The 14,010-nt window shown below is 42.5% G+C and overlaps 2 protein-coding genes and 1 long non-coding RNA gene across 4 annotated transcripts in view; 1 reads left to right on the top strand and 2 right to left on the bottom strand.

Moving 5' to 3' along the window:
• Window positions 1-2,197: 2,197 nt before the first annotated feature.
• Window positions 2,198-10,458, bottom strand: tmem45b (transmembrane protein 45B). 2 transcript variants are annotated; one of them, XM_058628351.1, is made up of 10 exons: window positions 10,295-10,458; window positions 9,577-9,653; window positions 9,399-9,491; window positions 9,254-9,308; window positions 7,872-7,960; window positions 6,400-6,606; window positions 6,045-6,257; window positions 5,782-5,966; window positions 5,194-5,336; window positions 2,198-2,445 (listed from the first exon to the last, which is right to left on the bottom strand). In XM_058628351.1, exons 5-10 carry the CDS (start codon window positions 7,906-7,908, stop codon window positions 2,331-2,333), a joined length of 900 nt encoding a protein of 299 aa, XP_058484334.1. In that variant the 5' UTR covers window positions 7,909-7,960; window positions 9,254-9,308; window positions 9,399-9,491; window positions 9,577-9,653; window positions 10,295-10,458; the 3' UTR covers window positions 2,198-2,330. The 2 variants fall into 2 exon arrangements, with proteins under 2 accessions (XP_058484334.1, XP_058484335.1); XM_058628352.1 differs by lacking the exons at window positions 7,872-7,960; window positions 9,254-9,308; window positions 9,399-9,491; window positions 9,577-9,653; window positions 10,295-10,458 and adding an exon at window positions 7,733-7,861.
• A 797-nt stretch (window positions 10,459-11,255) lies between these two features.
• Window positions 11,256-12,229, top strand: LOC131458351 (uncharacterized). The gene is made up of 3 exons (XR_009240082.1): window positions 11,256-11,734; window positions 11,829-11,883; window positions 12,138-12,229. It is a non-coding gene; the product is annotated as an uncharacterized LOC131458351 (long non-coding RNA).
• gng8 (guanine nucleotide binding protein (G protein), gamma 8) overlaps window positions 11,748-14,010 on the bottom strand; it is a 3,526-nt gene continuing 1,263 nt past the window's right edge. The window contains exons 2-4 of the mRNA XM_058627393.1: window positions 13,492-13,572; window positions 12,111-12,211; window positions 11,748-11,916 (exon numbers count right to left, since the gene is read on the bottom strand). Coding sequence (XP_058483376.1) covers window positions 11,791-11,916; window positions 12,111-12,194 — 210 coding nt within the window. The 5' untranslated portion in view covers window positions 12,195-12,211; window positions 13,492-13,572 and the 3' untranslated portion in view covers window positions 11,748-11,790. The remainder of the gene's footprint in view (window positions 11,917-12,110; window positions 12,212-13,491; window positions 13,573-14,010) is intronic.

The following is a 14,010-nucleotide window of genomic DNA, read 5'->3' as shown; positions in this document are numbered from 1 at the left end:
GGGATGCATGGCTTTCCCATGTACGCTCAAGTCATCACGCGGGTCGTTTCTCAATATGCAGACTTCTCGCTAACACGCGCTGGAGTACGCGAGTACATTGAAGGTTCTCTGTACTCGCGTACTCCCGTACTAAAGTACGCGAGTACAAAGAACCTTCTAGTTCTCTGTCAGAGGAAGTACAGCTCTGTCCCCATCAGTGTCGTGTGCTCTACTGCCGCGCTGTGGACGCTTATGTAACTGCAGTAAAATATTACATTATTACAAGCCGTGTACAAGCCAGAACATAACAGCCGAGAAAACAAATATAAACCTGAAATAAGTATTTTTCTCTGTCCCGGAACTCAGTTTTAAGATCTTTTGAGGCGAGAAATTAGTCATTTGGAATTAAAAAATGTGATTTGTGTATTATGATATGACGTATTTACAGTTTGGCAGCGACGTTGTCGGAGGCATAGATATATAAAGGCTAAGATGTCTAACGGCGGTGTGTCGAACGTCCGCACTGGCGGCCATCTTGCCACAGTCAGCTCGCTCACCCATAACATGTGTTGTAGTGGTACATGGACTTTTTAAATAACCACAACTTGCTCAATTTCCTACCGATTTTCAAACTGTTTGGTTTGTTATAAACGTCAGAGATGTGGTTAGTATGACACGGCATATGTATGATTAATTAGAACCATGTGCTTTAAATAACATTAAACAGTAAATTGGGAAAGTTCTGGTTATTTAAAAAGTCTGCTGATTGGCTACTGAGTTTTGGACCGACAGCTCAATGCCCCGGAAGTCGTCACGGACTTGGAGTCGCTGTCCGTCTGGAACTAGTTCCCCAGGTTTTCTCCGTTGATATCATGGATGTAAATAATTGTCAGATTATCTTTGAGACATACAATAACTAACGTACCTAAGAGTAATATGAGGCTTTGCTTTGTAATGCTAAGTTGGCGTTCACCTAACGCTAGTGTTAGCCTTTTTATTAGCCTATGTTTTTAAAACCTGTAGTGGCTAAGCCCCAGCTTAAAGCCACTGAGGGGCTGCCGGACAGGCTAAACTTAATAACACGCTGAATACGCTTACTGGCAAGTCCAATGAAGTCGAGTCCACACGCTTGATTTACTTAATGTGCGACCTTTTATTTCTCACACTTTACGGCGCAAGATCAATTCCAACAAACAGCAGTAAATCGGTGACGGACACCACCGTGCCAAAAACGTATCTGCAAGCGATTGAAAAACTGTGCGCTCTTCCGTCCGGCAACACCTGCCCAGTGACACAAAGTTCCCACCTTTATAACAACAAAAAGAACACACCCACCACCTGCCGGCATACATTGGTATTGCAGCAGCTACACAAAGAAATGGCTCCTACAAAACCTAAACTAATAACTCACCTTCCGAGCTAAACAGAGCTAATGTCTCAAAGATAATCCGACAAACGTTAGATACTTACAATTATTTACATCCATGATGTCGACGGAGAATACTTTATTAGAAAGAGATTTAATCTTGAGGTAGAAAATTGTTACTTACGTAAAACAAATATAGAAACGACAAAGCATTTATTTTATGATTGTGTGAAAATTGTGTGTTCCTTAAAAATAAAAGGTATCAATTCTTGACTCATAAGTATTCAAAGTTTATACACTAGTGCAGATATGCTAAATGCCCGCTCTCATAGTTCGTTTTAAAATCAGAGATTTCCTTATTTCAATGATGTTCAAAAAAAATTTTAAAATGTCCATGCAATAAGTTTGTATAATTGATCACAATTATTAGAGCTGTAAAAATCCCCTGCAATTTACTTTATATATTATGTTTTTCCTTTTATATTCTTTAGTTTTTGTCTTTTTTATATTTATTTTCCCTTGTTTGTCAATTTATGTTGTTAGAAAGTGTTTGGTGGTGTGTTTGGGTAATAATCTTTGTATAATGATATACTGGTATGTTGTATGTAAGCTTGTTTGTCAATAATAATAATAATTTAAAAAAAAAAAAAAAAAAATGATGTCGACGGAGAAAACTTGGGGAACGAGATCCAGACGGACAGCGTCAAGCCCGTGACGACTTCCGGAGCAATTGAGCTGTCGCTCCAAAAGTCAGTAGCCAATCAGCAGACAGCTTCCTAGGGTCCGTCCGCAAACAAAAAATCCACGGCGCAAAACAGATTATTTTTGATAGCACATCATATTCACCTCCCATAAAACTCATCTATGTTTGGTTTAATGATTCAAACAGAACTTTATATTGTTTTCACTCATTAGAAACAAACATTACATTGTGCAAACAGCAGCTTGGTCTCAAACAGAAAAAACATCAAAATAGAAAATAAAATCACTCTTCTTCAGATTCTTCAAGCAAAGCTTTTTGGCAGCTGGATGTGGATGTGGATGTAGTTCGCATTCCGATCTCGACGTGCCGAGTCCGTCCCGGGAATCTCTTCACTGTGCTGTTGTAACAAAAGACAGAAATGAACACAAGTTTCACTGTTCATTACGGAGCCCCTAAAGCAGACATGGGCATTGTGCGGATGATTCTGACCGGCCCGCGAAAGATTACATGATCATTAGAAAATATAACATCATTTCTAATTATCTTATGGGTGGACTAAAACCGCATTGCTTTTATTTTGAAGCCCATTTATTCTCACAGTGCACGCAATCGTGCACGTCAACTGTGCACGTGAAGTGCGTGTGATTGACAACCTGTCTACCTTCCATGTCACCCCTGAAAAATGCGAAAATGTCGGCTCATGTCAAAAAGAGGAAAGTGGATGCCGAAAGCAGAACTTTCAAACAACAGTAAGCCATTCTCGGAGGGGGAGTTTGTGCAAGAGTGCATGGTCGAGTCTGCAGCACTGCTATGCCCAGAGAAAAAAGAAGCGCTTGAACACATCCCACTGTCCCGCCGCACCGTGACGAGAAGGGTGGAGGACATCGCAGAGAATCTGGAGTTTCAGCTGCAAAGTAAAGTGGGAAGCTTCGACTTTTTTTCCTTGTCACTACGGATGGATGTCAGTATTTGACGGCGAAAAATGTTGGGCGTTTGAAAAGAATGCAAATAAAGTGAGTGAACTCAACTCAGAGCAGAAATTGGTGTTTATACATTGTATTATTCATCAGCAAGCGTTGTGCAAGTCAGCGCTAAAACTAAGCCATGTGGTTGATGTTGTTACTACAACAGTTCATTTCATCACAGTATTTTGGCTACAAAGATGATGTGATGTCTTTAGAAAGCTAAGAAAATCCTTGTTTCAATAGTATATGAAACTCAAAATGCTTTGTTATTAATGTGACTGAAAATGAGTCAAATGTTTCACGTTTTGTTTATCATTTTGGGAATTCTATTTGAATAAATGATATTTTTGAAAGCTAACCTCACCTTTTAATTGCCAAATAATAACATACACTCTTACCAGCGGTCAAAACAATGCCATTTACTGCTTTTTATATAGAAATAAAATGTATATTATGCATAATTGAGTTCGGCATTTGGCCCCCTGGGAAAAATAATTGCCCACCCCTGCCCTAGAGGGACATCGAAAAAAAAACAAAAAAAAAAACGTTTCTGGTGCGCACGAGAAAGTATCTCGTGCGCACCAGAAAGTATTGTATGCGCGCGTGATGCCCCCGAACGCAGTTTAAGACCATTTGAGGCGTGAAATGAGTCATTTACAATTCAAAAATGTGGTTTGTGTATTAAGATATGACATATTTATAGTTTGGCAGCGACGGTGTCGGAGGTGATCAGCTCCGCGGACACTCGTTGCGTGCAGTGCGTGGGGCAGAGCAGCGTTACCTCGGCCTGTCCTGATGAGATGATCCGCTGACATCGCTGTCATTAGATGGTGATCGATAGATTTGTTGTTGACCCGTTATTTTGTTTTAAATGTAAACGTTTCGACCTGACAGTTTGAAAGTGTGTATATTATTAATGTTTTATTTATTTTGACTTTGAATGTCAGCTGAGAGACGCACGCGCGCGCACACACACACACACACACACACACACACACACACACACACACACACACACACACACACACACACACACACACACACACACACACACACACACACTGCACTGCATTGCTGTAATATATGTATTTTCCACATGGTCCCCATGGTTACGTTTTCTATCTCTTTTGCCAGTTTAGGAGGGAAAAGTCAACACCATGTCTTAGCCACAGTCGTAACAATACATCCATGTCCATAACTCACATGGCTGAAAAAATAAATAAATCACAACACCTCATTGGCCCAAGAGGCTCAGATGACCTTCACTGAACATACAACTTCAAAATAAAAGCACCGAATATAATACATGAGAATACATATTTCTATAAAATATATGAATAAATTAAGTTAAATATTTAAAATGAGAAAATAATATATATGCATTTATTAAGAGTATTTATTATTATTTATTTATTGTTCATTTATCAACACTCTGTGATGAGGCTTAATCTAATGACAGCGATGTCAGCGGATCATATCATCAGGACAGGCCGAGGTAACGCTGCTCTGCCCCACGCACTGCACGCAGCGAGTGTCTGCTGAGGCGGGGCTGATCACCTCCGATACCGTCGCTGCCAAACTATAAATACATCGTATCTTAATACACAAACCACATTTTTGAATTGTAAATGACTAATTTCACACCTCAAATGATCTTAAAACTGCGTTAGCGGACATCACGCGCGCATACAATACTTTATCGTGAGCACGAGATACTTTCTGGTACCAGAAACGTTTAGTTTTTTGTTTTTTTTGATGTCCCTTTAGGGGCTCCGTAGTTCATCTTTGTATGATTAACATTTACCACATTTTTTTAACTTAATGTTTTGACCAGAGCTAGTGCTGGTTTTTATCAGTGAAATAAATGGCGTGAGGATAGAGGATAGAGGATAGAAGTCGTCTAAAAGCCTGTTTGATTATTTCTGCAATTGCCCTTGAAACCTCCCAGATTATGAATCTCAGACATTGTGTTATTTTGACGACTGAAGTCAATCTGAGATGAACCAATCGTCTTTCTTCTCCACATAAATTAATAAGTTAAGTTATAAGTACTCGATGTTTTTACAGGGGTTCACATCAATTCTGTGTGACACTTGATTTAAAGTGCAGACTACTGTATGTCAATGAAATGCAAACATTAAAGCACAAAAGAACAAATGTAGTTAAAGAATGATACGTACAAACAAACCAGAGACGAGGAGCCGGAGACTAAAAGCAGAGCAACAGCCAAATGCCAGCAGAAGCACATGGTGACAAACATGATGTTTCCGTGTTGTTCCAGGTCCCACAGATTACCGTTCAGAGGGTACAGAACAAATCCAATCTGAAAATAAAAACACCGTTTAAATTTCTGTCAAATTCATCAGTGTAAGACAATGTAGACGGACACATGGAAAAACTCCTCATACATCCTGTTCTCTCCTGTTAACCCTCTAATCCGAGCTGCTGCTGCTAATCCGAGCTGCTGCTAATCCAAACTGCTGCTAATCCGAGCTGCTGCTAATCCGAGCTGCTGCTAATCCGAGCTACTGCTAATCCGAGCTACATGTCTAAACTTTTGTCTGGATTTGTGAGTGTTTGTGTTTCTCTGGGATGTTGTGAGGACTCGCAGCTCAGGTTTGACAGCCAATCATTCCATGTGCTTTGAATGAGGGGATTAGGATGAGGATTTGTTTTTATATTGATGGTTATCAGGACATGCAGAGGATTTCTCTAAGATATACACACAGACAACATATAAATAGGTAGCGTGTGGTTGTATAAATCACCTGGTAGAACCACGAGCCCTGCAGGATGAACATGCCAGCCTTGAACAGCTCCAGAACAACGTTGTCTCTGATGAAAAACTCCAGCATGGTACTGGCAGATCCAGCAAACACGGGCACGAGCAGCAGAGTGTGCACGTGTGCGTCCAGAGGAGGACGATTGTGCAGGTGGTAATAGAAGAGAAACCCTGGACCATGAGCGAGAGTCAAACACTGAGCGACAACTCAAATACATGTTTGATATGAAGCTACACGTTTGATCCCACCTTCAACAAAAAGAGCCAGAGACAGAGTGAAGCGATCGACACAAACTGGCACCACTTTGGATTTAGCTGTGAAAACCAGAGCCATCCCATGGATCCCAAAGAACAGATACATGGTGCTGTGCTGCCAGTTCATCAGTTTGACCCAGGAGTCGTGCTCTGTGCTGTAGAGGTGAGCGTGAGGCCCGTCCACCACAAACTGTTCAACCATAATGCCTGTGTTAGGACGACACATGGATCAATGAAGGCGCGCGCACATGCGCACACACGCACACACACACGCACACACGCACACACACACACACACACACACACACACACACGCACACGCACTCACACACACACACGGAACACTAACCCACAAATGAAGCAAACATTTGAAATCCTCCTTCAACATAGTCCATTTTCTTAAGGAAAGGCGGCGTGTCAGACGTGTCTTGCCGTCCTTTGGGTCGTCTCGTCCTCCAGTTGTGTTGGAGAATGTGTTTGACGATGAGCCAAAAACCAAACAAGAGGAAAAAGGAGCCGGGAATGGCATGTCCTCCAAAGTTAGCCATCGTTGGCCCTGAAAACAAGAGGAAAATACCGTTCAGCTCTATAACGTTTTATACCTTTGAATGTTGACACAGTTCTACTTTGGGGTTAAAGTGCAAGCTGATGGTTTTATGATGTAGTCATGTGATGATCATAAAAAGCCACGTGATCAGTGCTGATGTCTAATCAAAGCTCTGTTCTTTTCAAAAGAATCAAGAGTTCATTAAAACGAGAACATGAATGTTTAAATATAAGCTCACACCCAGTTTATCTGTGACCTTTGACCCACACAATCGCTGCTCATTGTGACTTGTTCAGTATCATAAAGATTTACACTGCGACACAAGCTGGGACTTTATGATAATTAATGAAATCATTCTAAAACACATCATTTAGTAGTGGTTGTTGAATGACTGAATGAATGAATGAATGAATGAATGAATGAATGAATGAATGTCCTTAACACAATTAAACAGCCACAAGAGTTTCTTTTACAGAATCCAGGGAAGTGACTTCTATACTTTATATTTTTCAATTGTGACCTTCAGTTTAAAGTTTAAATGTATTAAAGTTATAATCGTTATGTTTAAAAGGATGTCGTGAGCACTGTTTCAGGTTGGGTTAAACTTGTTCATGTCTCCAACTCTTTAAACATCAGAGTTACTGGGAGAAGAAGTAAATCCGGTCCTGCACTCGTATAGTCTGTGCCTGAGTTTAGGAAAAGTGCTTATTTTCTTATTATCTTATTAAACACGCGCACTGAGGTTTTTAAATGACGTTAAATGTGTAACATGGAGACTTTTCAGGAACAACAGTAACTTCCTGTTCAGTGCTGCTGAGTCACAGCTGAGTTTTAATCTGTTTAGTCAAACTAGTTTGACATGAAAATTCCTGCTTCTCACACACACACACACACACACACACACACACACACACACACACACACACACACACACACACACACACACACACACACACACACACACACACACACACACACACACACACACACACACACACACACAGTTCACAAAGTCACACTTGAAATTAAAGTCTATATTAAACGCAGGTTCACCAAAGAAGCAGGAAATTCCCCCGCAGACACTGAACTGCTGTGGACTGTGTTAAAAAGAATAAGAACACATGGTGAGATTTACCTTATTTAATCCCAAACGCTCAGATGAGGAACAATCTGCTGCTGAATGAGTGAGTGAGTGAACTCTGTACCTGCTGTGTGTAAAGTGTGCACACCTGTTGTGTGTGTGTGTGTGTGTGCTGTGTGTAAAGTGTGCACACCTGTTCCTGCACCTCGTCTTCCTTGTGTTGACATCATAACATAACCACACCCATCATTTGCATTGCTCTCTGACACCAGCGGAAATTCACTGTGGAAACAAGCAGAGACAAACAAGGCTGACTGTGTTCAGGGGGGTATTCCATCAAGCAGGCTAAAGGCAAAGCCAAGCTTAAATGGCCAAGTCTGGCTAATATGAGTGAGAGTTTGGTTCCATCAAAGAGGCTGAGATTAGCCCCAACTCAGTAACCATGGAAACTATGACTCTGGCTAAGCCTCAACCATGGCTAAGCCATAACTGTGGCTCAGGTTTCCGTTCCATCAATCTGAGCCTCAACCCTGTTCCACCAAGGTGGCTAATGTGAATGCCAGCCATGTAACCATGGTAACTTATGCTGCTGGGCAAACCTGGTCTGTAGCAGGCTAAAAGTGAAGCTTAGCACCATCTATGATCAAAGAATGTCCAATAGACAGAAACAGAGACACACACAACTGTCATGGAATGATAAAATAATATGTAAAACATAAAATATATAATAAAATGTATTCAAGAAATTATTTATACTAATAATTATATATTATCTATTAAGTACATGAAAGAACATTATCACCAAAATAAAATAATAAAAAATAAGACACAAATAAATTAAACTAATTAGCAATCCTGGACGTCACACTGGAGGAGAGATGGGAGGACCCCAATCCCATGCCAGAAGACATGGATGGGAGGGCCGTGAGGGACCTCTATAGGGACGCACATTTTGCTTAATTTGAAGAGCTCCATTCTTAAATCCATTTTTAGAATTTTTCTTTTTTCTACAATTTACTGCAGGTGATATCAATCAAAACCAAAGTTCAGTGTCTCTGACCGAGGAAATATGACATAACAAAATAGGTAGATGTTCATCTGTGTCTGAAAGTAACCGGCCTCTTCCACCCAACACCAGCATTTGGTTGGTGGTGGGTGGTTGGCATTTGCTATTTTAGACATGAACTGAAGTGCTTTGGGTTCTAAATAGAGCCACACAAGTGTTAATGTCACTAAATGAAATGAATATTTTTCCACACACTTGAGACAGGACATAGTAGACATGCTGAAACCTTTGAATGCTATGCTGGTGGGTCACGCAGGTCAGGCTGTGGAGACCGAACGGAACATTAAATACAGTAAGAACAATGACCTTTTGCTGTGCATTTGGATTCATACTTATATCCTTTTCCATCTTCCTGATCTCAAGTTTTATCTTCTTAATCTGTAGCCTCTTATACTCCGTTGCATGGAGGAGATACCGCTTATAAATTGCACGGATGTCCTATGATGACTTAATGTGTCAGTGCAACCAACTATGCAGTTTATGGTGTGTAAAAGGGAGCGGCTACTCACTTTACTTCGTCCAGCAGATGTAGTCCTCTTGTCCTCTTGGGGAAGGCCGAGGTTCCTGCAGGAGTGTGTGTGGTACATTATTAAAGTATGATTTTAACTATTATTACATTTCAAACACAACCAGCACATTAATGACTAGGCTTACATCTTGGAGCTCACTGTCTCGACCGGTGAGTGTTTCATCATCGTCATAGTCATCATCATCCTCATCATGCGGTTGTTGGCCTGGGCCTTCTCCCTGCAAATAGAGACACAGCAGTTAATGGGGGAGAGGGAGGGGACTGACTGCATGTAGTGCAATGTTTCAACAGGTTAGGACCTACTGGGTCGACTTGGGTCCCGGCTGCATCCTCAATGTGTAATTGTGGTGGGTCAAGGAGAATAATTTGATCCCCTGTCACTATCAGACACACAGGTGCATAGTTAGTTATCCCTAATGAGGGGCTGTCACCAGAATAGGGGCAGTGATTGAGAAGTATATGTGACGACTGCATGTTACATTTTAATAAAATAAAACAGATGCTTGGTGTGCTACACATGAGACTAATATAGACTAATAATGAAAATGTGATGACATTCATTCAACTTTATTGTCATTGCAATGCAATTCAGTCTAACCAGAGTGCAAAAACCAGTAAAGTGCAGTGAAATGAATATATATGTATATATAGCCTATGAATGATATGGGAAAGCTAAGGTATGAAATATTAACAGTAATACACTTTAACTGCACTTTAACACTGATGTAAACTTTAACAAACATAAACTGTGACACATAAAACCAAAGGCTTACAACCACCCTATTACAAAGGGGATGGACAACTAAAAGGCTAACAGGCCTAACGTTAAGTTTCCAAACGTCCCTGATGAATTTAAGGTGCAGTAACATTAACACACGTCGACTCAGCTATTTATTGATTATTAAACAATGTTGCTATCGTCCGAAGTAAGCTAGCAAGCTAACACTCTGCTCCAACAACGGTAACTACGATGCATTAAACTATTCATTTCATGCACTTCATCACATTGACATAACTGTACCTCTATCTTTTTCCCCTTTTTCTTCCTCTTCTTTCCTTCTTTTCCTTCCTTGGGCGCCGGATGGCTTCAGTCTTTTGGACATAATTCCGATACAGTGTCGTTAATCTTTTTCTTCGTCTCTGGGTCACATTGTGGCAGCTGGCCTCTTGACCCCGCCCCCCTCACAGAGGGCAGGTACAGAGCAGCAGCTCGTTGCACCCAGAAAAAAGGCTTCTGCATTATTTGATCGTCTTTGCTATGACTTTATGTTGCTGTGGGCAGGGCCGGCTCTACCTAATTTGGTGCCCTAGGCGAGATTGCTCTCCGGTGCCCCCCCCCCCGTGTGTGTGTTGGGGCGCTCCCGAGGGCTTGGACGGCCTTTTCATGTCGTTAATAACAAAAGCTTCACCTGTCTGTGACCTGACCTCTGATCCCTGCTCTGACCCTGAGGTCACCCGTCATGTGATTCAGCAGCACCACATTTTAGGAACATTGTTTATTCATTTGTTAATATTTATTATTTTCAAGAGAGAACACACAAATGAGGGCGACTGGGAATAGAAAATCATTTTTATTTTCATTGTTTAAAAAATTTAAAACAATGAAAATTTGTTTTCATTGAAAAAATTTGTTTTTTTTTTTTGTTTTTTTTTGCTGGAGGGGCGCCCCTCCAGCAGATGGCGCTCTAGGCGACCGCCTATATCGCCTATGCCAAGAGCCGGCCCTGGCTGTGGGCTTATATTATATTTCGAAATAATAGTAATAATGGCACTGGTATTAAAGTAGTATTTATAATTTAAAAAAAAGATGATTATTATGATTATTTTCCTCCGTTTTCGGCGCCCCTAGCATTTGCCTATACTGCCTATGCCCAGGGGCGGCTCTGCTGAGACACGGACAGACGACAGAGACACGCAGAGACGACAGAGACACGCAGAGACGACAGAGACACGGACAGACGACAGAGACACGGAGAGACACGGAGAGACACGGAGAGACGACAGAGACACGCAGAGACGACAGAGACACGGACAGACGACAGAGACACGGAGAGACGACAGAGACACGGAGAGACGACAGAGACACGGACAGACGACAGAGACACGGACAGACGACAGAGACACGGAGAGACGACAGAGACACGGACAGACGACAGAGACACGCAGAGACGACAGAGACACGCAGAGACGACAGAGACACGGAGAGACGACAGAGACACGGACAGACGACAGAGACACGCAGAGACGACAGAGACACGGACAGACGACAGAGACACGCAGAGACGACAGAGACACGCAGAGACGACAGAGACACGGACAGACGACAGAGACACGCAGAGACGACAGAGACACGCAGAGACGACAGAGACACGCAGAGACGACAGAGACACGCAGAGACGACAGAGACACGGACAGACGACAGAGACACGGACAGACGACAGAGACACGGACAGACAGCATTGTAATGCACTGACTTTGAATGAAACTTTATTGTCATTATGATAAAACTTGAATGAGTTAAATGATGACACAGAAAATCTTCTTCTCTCTGAAAGGATTCTCAGACGCCAAAGGCGTCACCAGTGGATCTTCTTTAGCGTGAGCTTCACAGTAAGTCATCAGGTCAGCGGCTGCTTTAGAGATCTGTGGAAGAAGAAGTTATGATGCTTGTTAAATTAATGAATCTGCTTTAATGTAATATGTAAATTAGAATAAGATGATTGAAATAAATTAATGAGATCTGCCACTCGAGAACCGTAAAGCCCTGACACTGTGTCTGTGCACGCTACATTATATTTATATTTGTTCTTCAGAAACAGTGAAAAACATGAACTCACCATCATCCTCTCGATGTTCACCTCCAGTTTCAACTGTTCCACCGTCTTTCGAGCATCAGCAATCTTTGCCATGTTGTTGGACATCACTGTCTGTGGTCAGCCTGAGGGCAAAGGTCAGAGGTTATGGACGTCGCTGTCTGTGGTCGGCCTGAGGGCGAAGGTCAGAGGTCATGGACGTCGCTGTCTGTGGTCGGCCTGAGGGCGAAGGTCAGAGGTCATGGACGTCGCTGTCTGTGGTCGGCCTGAGGGCGAAGGTCAAAAGTCATGGACGTCGCTGTCTGTGGTCAGCCTGAGGGCAAAGGTCAGAGGTCATGGACGTCGCTGTCTGTGGTCAGCCTGAGGGCAAAGGTCAGAGGTCATGGACGTCGCTGTCTGTGGTCGGCCTGAGGGCAAAGGTCAGAGGTCATGGACGTCGCTGTCTGTGGTCGGCCTGAGGGCGAAGGTCAGAGGTCATGGACGTCGCTGTCTGTGGTCGGCCTGAGGGCGAAGGTCAGAGGTCATGGACGTCGCTGTCTGTGGTCGGCCTGAGGGCGAAGGTCAGAGGTCATGGACGTCGCTGTCTGTGGTCGGCCTGAGGGCGAAGGTCAGAGGTCATGGATGTCACTGTCTGTGGTCGGCCTGAGGGCGAAGGTCAGAGGTCATGGACGTCGCTGTCTGTGGTCGGCCTGAGGGCGAAGGTCAAAAGTCATGGACGTCGCTGTCTGTGGTCAGCCTGAGGGCAAAGGTCAGAGGTCATGGACGTCGCTGTCTGTGGTCAGCCTGAGGGCAAAGGTCAGAGGTCATGGACGTCGCTGTCTGTGGTCGGCCTGAGGGCGAAGGTCAGAGGTCATGGACGTCACTGTCTGGGATCACTGAAGGTTAGAGTCACAGTTAGTGTCTGTTTCAATTTGCTTGTTAATTTTGCTCCTGGGTCTCAGCTGTAAGTGGCCGGGGGAGGAGAGTCTCAGGGGGGAGGGAGGGAGTCTCAGAGGAGGAGTCAGGGAGAGCCGTCTCGCCCAGGGGAGAGGATCCACTCAGTGAGATGTAAATACTCGTCACATTAACATGAACCTGTATTTGTGTAAAATGACACTTTGAAGTTTGATCTCTTCACATTTTGTTGACTCTGAGATTGAGATTACGTAACAGAGATTAAATTCACTAAAACATTTAAAAAAAACATTTAAAAAAACACAAGTCAATGTGTTTGTCTGTTTCAATATTAATAATTTATGTTATTATCAGCACACACACACACACACACACGCGTACAAAAGAATATACAGCATATATATAAACTGTTGTCAAACATTTGTAAAAAAAATAAAAAGCAGATAAAAAAGAAGTAAATGCAGTTTGTTAATATTTGTGATAAATTATAATAATTGACAGAATGACTCACAGTGAGAGACGACTGCTGAAAACTTGTCCTTGTATTTGTCTTCGTCCTCGTCCTCGTCCTCGTCTTCGTCCTACACACCAACTGGAACACGATTAATGGCAGAGTTGAGGAGAAGCTTCAATAATTAGCTGTGGTTCCCCCCCCCCCCCCTCCCCCCCAGGATGGGCTCAGTTAAAGGCAACATGTGGTGTGACCTTCATCTCTTGAGCCTCCATCATCATCATCATCATCATCACCACTGACCTGAGATAACAGAAGCTTCAGTAAATCTAAGCTTAATAAAGAAAGAGCATGAATTCATTGTTACTTTGTTTCCTTGTCTCTTTAAATGTAACCAGGCTGTAACAAAGACAAGTCTCAGGAGAACAGGCTACGTTGTTTTTCACCACTAATTGATTTCGTTTCTGTTGCTGTTTGAAAAGACAAACATCAAACGTCTTCTGCTGAGATATTGATTTATTTATTAGTGTCGATGGATTAAACTTCATCCTTAGATTTAGCAGATGATTCTGATTCTGT

The sequence above is a fragment of the Solea solea genome, chromosome 4 (genome assembly GCF_958295425.1).
Source record: "Solea solea chromosome 4, fSolSol10.1, whole genome shotgun sequence".
NCBI classification, from domain to species: domain Eukaryota; kingdom Metazoa; phylum Chordata; class Actinopteri; order Pleuronectiformes; family Soleidae; genus Solea; species Solea solea.
This window is presented reverse-complemented; position numbering and strand designations above follow the sequence as displayed.

Bases quoted from the DNA above. Each gene is read 5' to 3' on its own strand.
- tmem45b (XM_058628351.1), bottom strand. From the start codon at position 7,908: ATGATGTCAACACAAGGAAGACGAGGTGCAGGAACAG. The intron at 5,967-6,044 runs GTGGGATCAAAC...CTCATGGTCCAG, and splicing joins TCTGGCTCTTTTTGTTGAAG to GGTTTCTCTTCTATTACCAC. The intron at 2,446-5,193 runs GTACGTATCATT...TTGTTACAACAG, and splicing joins TCCTCGTCTCTGGTTTGTTT to CACAGTGAAGAGATTCCCGG.